The sequence below is a fragment of the Sinocyclocheilus rhinocerous genome, unplaced genomic scaffold (assembly GCF_001515625.1).
Source record: "Sinocyclocheilus rhinocerous isolate Xijiao unplaced genomic scaffold, SAMN03320098_v1.1 scaffold45, whole genome shotgun sequence".
Lineage (NCBI taxonomy): Eukaryota > Metazoa > Chordata > Actinopteri > Cypriniformes > Cyprinidae > Sinocyclocheilus > Sinocyclocheilus rhinocerous.
Genome location: NW_015632734.1, coordinates 661,964 through 666,604, shown reverse-complemented (window position 1 = coordinate 666,604; position 4,641 = coordinate 661,964). Strand labels below are relative to the sequence as shown.

The window sequence follows — 4,641 nt, the reverse complement described above, 5'->3', positions numbered from 1 at the left end:
ACAGTATATTTATTATATTTATTATAATAATATGTTGTTATATTGTTATTAAGATCATTGAATTAGCCTACATTCCAAGCTATCAGAATTTCATCTTACTTTTTGGCCATATAAATAGCATCTGCACCAAATTGCTTTATTTTGCTCAGTTTGGGCTTCTAAAAAAATGTAAGTGTTTTTCTCCTTGAGTATGAGCCCCATATTCTCATTTTATCAAGTCGAGTTACATTTATTTCTGTAGCACTTTACAAAATACATATACAAAAAAAAAATACTGAGAAAATAAATACAGAAAAAATCCTACATGATAACTGGCTTTCTGTCTTCCTGACACTAACTTGAGTTTTGTCTGTGTTTTGTAAAGCATAATGTCGGATAAAAGTGAGCTGAAAGCTGAGCTTGAGCGAAAGAAACAGCGCTTGGCTCAGATAAGAGAGGAGAAGAAGAGAAAGGAGGAGGAACGCAAGAAAAAAGAGGTGAAAACACACCATACTCTACTTTTTTTACTTGTATTAATATTAAGCAATCAATCCACCAGAAACTTCAGCTCTATCTTCAGATTTTCAGGCACATTTCATGAATGCAGTACAAAAGAGCCTTTTTTCCCCCTTCTTTTTCTACAAATAGCCAGTAAGTTCTGTCAAACTTGGGAGGTCAAATAACATATTAGCTTTTATGATATAAGCGTATATAATATTAGTCATGTTTTGATTGTTTTCTATTCTTTTCATATGTGACCCTGGACCACAAAACAAGTCACAAGGGTCAAAAGCTGAATAAATAAACTTTCCATTGAGGTATGGTTTGTTAGGATCGGACAATATTTGGCCGAGATACAACTATTTGAAAATCTGGAATCTTGAGGGTGCAAAAAAATCAAAATATTGAGAAAATTGCCTTTAAAGTTGTCCAAATGAAGTTCTTAGCAATGCATATTAGTAATCAAAAATTAAGTTTTGATATATTTACAGTAGGAAATTTACAAAATATCTTCATGGAACATGATCTTTACTTAATATCCTAATGATTTTTGGCATAAAATAAAAATCTATAATTTTGACCCATACAATGTATTTTTGGCTATTGCTACAAATATCCCCGTGCAACTTAAGACTGCTTTTGTGCTCCAGGGTCACATATGAGGTTAGGTATTTTGTATTTCTTTTGACATTTGCAAAGGTCTTGATAGTTAGACAGTGTTAGTTCCAGTTATTGATAAACTTACTTTTCCTATAAATGAAAACAGAAATATATGTTTATGTTTAATCATTTTTCTTGCAATAACTTTAGTAACAGGGCTGAGTGGGTGAGCTTGATGAATGCAGTCAACACTACAATTTGTGTCAACATTGAGTAAATTCAGTAGGAAGTAAACAGAGTCAGATTGCTGGTTTTTGTTCTTTGGGAACAACAGAAAAACAGGTTAGTTTTTTGATGAAGTGTTTGTTTCACTCTGTTTTGTTTGTCAGGCTGAGCTGAAGAAGGAGCCCGTCCCACTGCAGGATGATTCAGACCTGGAGAAAAAGCGCAGGGAGGCTGATGCTCTGCTACAGAGTATGGGCATCACACCAGACGCACCTGTGGGTAAGTCACCTGTGCACCCGAGCCACGTCCACTGTAGTGTCAGTCAGACTTCTAATATAAAATATCCCTGGGATATGAGATCCCTTTATGCATCAGCAAGACCACCCCTTGCAGTCTAAGTCAATAATATGCTATGTGGACCTGATTTCAAGCTGATATTTAACAGCACTAGTTCCTTTGAGAGTGCTACCAACAAATGGAGAAACCTAGTGTAGTGTACTATATTGATTGAACACAAGGGGGCAGAAGTGCACCACAGTAGTTTTGATGGTGGGCAGCTAATTTCATCAAACACTTTTAGCTAAGATGTAGTATTTATGACACATTTTATATCTGAACGCTGTACATATAAATTACAGTATTGTTAAAACGGGCAAAAAATATTGACAAACTTCGTCAAAATTTGCATGCTCAAAATCTCAACTTTAATGCGTGTGACCAAGACAAACTAACAATCATTTAACACACACACACACACACACACACACGCACATATATATATATATATAATCTATTTGTGATTAGTTTGATTGTGTTTTTTTTTTATATTATTGTTTATTATTGCTAATTGTTTTGTTTAGTGCTGCAATAGTGGTTACAAGTTTGGAATAATTTAAATTCTTAAAATATTTTTTAAAGAATTGTCTCTAATAATTAATGAGCAGCATATCAGCATATTAGAAGGATTTCTGAAGGATCATGTGACACTGAAGACAGCAGTAAATTCAGCTTGTCCATCACAAAAATAAATTCAGTTTTAAAATGTATTAAAATGGAAAACTGTTCTGAAATTGTGTCTGAAATTGTAGTAGTGTTTCTCAATATTACTGTTTTTATAGTCAAATAAATAGCCTTGGTAAGTATAAGAAACTTCTTTCAAAAATATAAAAAAATCGTATTATTCCAAACTTTTGACCATCTGCTAAAATCATCAAAACACTAGTTCATCAGACAAAATGTCTCAGAAAAGTGAAGTTAGTGAGAAGAAAAGCTCTAGTAACTTTTGAGTGCACATGCATTACGTGTGATTGAATTGTCCCAATGTTTTGGAGAGCACTGTATGTAGATGAAAGTATGTTTTTGTCTTTCTTTCTTTAGTTCCTACACACATGTCTCCCACGGCCAAATCTGCAGGCAGTCCAAGTGAAGCAGGGAGCCAAGACTCAGGAGACGGTGCCACCGGGCCAAGGTCTCTCTCTCTCTCTCTCTCTCTCTCTTTTTCTCTTTCTCTATAGTGCATGTGGCAGGTCTGATCTGATCGGCACTGGAGAAGTTTGTGGCTTTAGCATTGCTTGAAGGACAAGCCTCCAGTGAAAGTGTTGTTGTATTTTTGTGTCTGTTTGCAGGTCTGAGCAGGTAGGGAAAGATTCTTCTGAATAAATCTCTGTTATTAGCTTCTTTTCACCTGTAACTAAAAGAGAATTTATTGCTGGAAACCCCCCTGAGAAGAAAGCAGGGGAAACATGAAAACATTAGCTCTGTTCCAGCACCTAGTGAGCTGCCTGCTGTGTCTGTGTTTTCCAGCATCATAGATGCACTCTTAAAGGGTTAGTTCACCCAAAAATGAAAATTAGCCCATAAATTACTCACACCCGAGGCATCCTAGGTGTATATGACTTTCTTCTTTCAGACGAATCCAGTCGGAGTTATATAAAAAATTGTCTTTGATCTTTCAAGCTGTTTAATGCCACTCAGCGGGTGTTGCATGCATCAGTCCAAAAGAAGTTAAATAAAAAGCGCCCATCCATAAAATAAAAAAGGCTCCGGGGGTGAACAAAGACCTCCTGTAGCGAATCGAATATGGATATTTTTCTTACAAAAACGCATCGATTCACTACAGGAGGCTTTTGTTCACCCCCCGGAGCCGTGTGAGACATTTTTTTTTATGGATGGGCGCTTTTTATTTCACTTCTTTTGGACTGATGCATGCAACACCCGCTGACTGCCATTAAACAGCTTGAAAGATCAAAGACAATTTTTAATATAACTCCGACTGGATTCGTCTGAAAGAAGAAAGTCATATACACCTAGGATGACTTGAGGGTGAGTAATTTATGGGCTAATTTCCATTTTTGGGTGAACTAACCCTTTAATGCAAAGTCTGTTTCAGAGTGATGATGATGATGCAGCCTTTTAAGCTGTACTCTAAAGCAGAATTGCATCTACAGAGAAGGTTATCCCTGAATCCAGTCTAGTAGGCCGAACCACAAAGACACCACAGGATTTTTCCTTTGGCTTTTGAATTTTTTGCAGAAAATAAGCTCTGCGACCAACAAAAGTTGGATGTTCATCATAATAATCTTCACAAAAATGATCTACTCTGTCTACTGACTTTTAACATCATCCCCATTATGCTTTCGACAACTCTTTCAGTCTTTATTTAAAACACATTTTAGCTGATATTTGGGTTGGAATAGATTGCAAGTGCAAATGATGAACACGGGGAGGCGGTAAAATCGGACTAGTGCGTAGATGAGTTTTCCTGTTCAGTGTGACGATGTTTACTGTCTCCTACATATAACACCTTGCTAACAACCGCCTTTTTCAAGGCAAGAAAAAGCTTTTAAAAACCACAGGAAGATGTAACTGGTGTATTGTATGATGAAGAGTAAAACAAAAAAATATCTCAATCTCTTATGAACCACAGACCTTATTTCAGGCATTTAACCAAAACCCATTAACTTCGAGAAGATGGAACTGGAAAGTGCTAAAATGGTAATTCGTTTTCCGCACTCTATTCTCCCAACAGAATAACAAAATAATTCAGGCTTATTGCGTGTTTTACTCTTTGTTGCTTTAATGTTGCTCATCCTTATGTTATATCTGTTAGGTGACAGCTGTGCATTATTAATACCAGATTCTAGTTTAGGGATTAAAGGAAATTTGAGAGTAAAACAATATTGTCACTGTATTATTGACAGTCAACATAGAGGGAAAATGTTCTGTGGACACTAGGGGTGTGCGATATATATCGTTTGCGATAATATCCTAATTGTTGTTTTAACGATGTGCGATTTGACATTATTGAGTATTTTGCAAAAAACTTTCGAAACACCC

General features: G+C 36.0%; 1 protein-coding gene across 1 annotated transcript in view; it reads left to right on the top strand.

The window, feature by feature from the left end:
• The window catches only part of LOC107742967 (cytoplasmic dynein 1 intermediate chain 2-like), a 12,619-nt gene that overhangs the window by 5,088 nt on the left and 2,890 nt on the right, over positions 1-4,641 (top strand). Inside the window, exons 2-4 of the mRNA XM_016556057.1 lie at positions 365-476; positions 1,470-1,584; positions 2,683-2,773. Coding sequence (XP_016411543.1) covers positions 369-476; positions 1,470-1,584; positions 2,683-2,773 — 314 coding nt within the window. The 5' untranslated portion in view covers positions 365-368. The remainder of the gene's footprint in view (positions 1-364; positions 477-1,469; positions 1,585-2,682; positions 2,774-4,641) is intronic.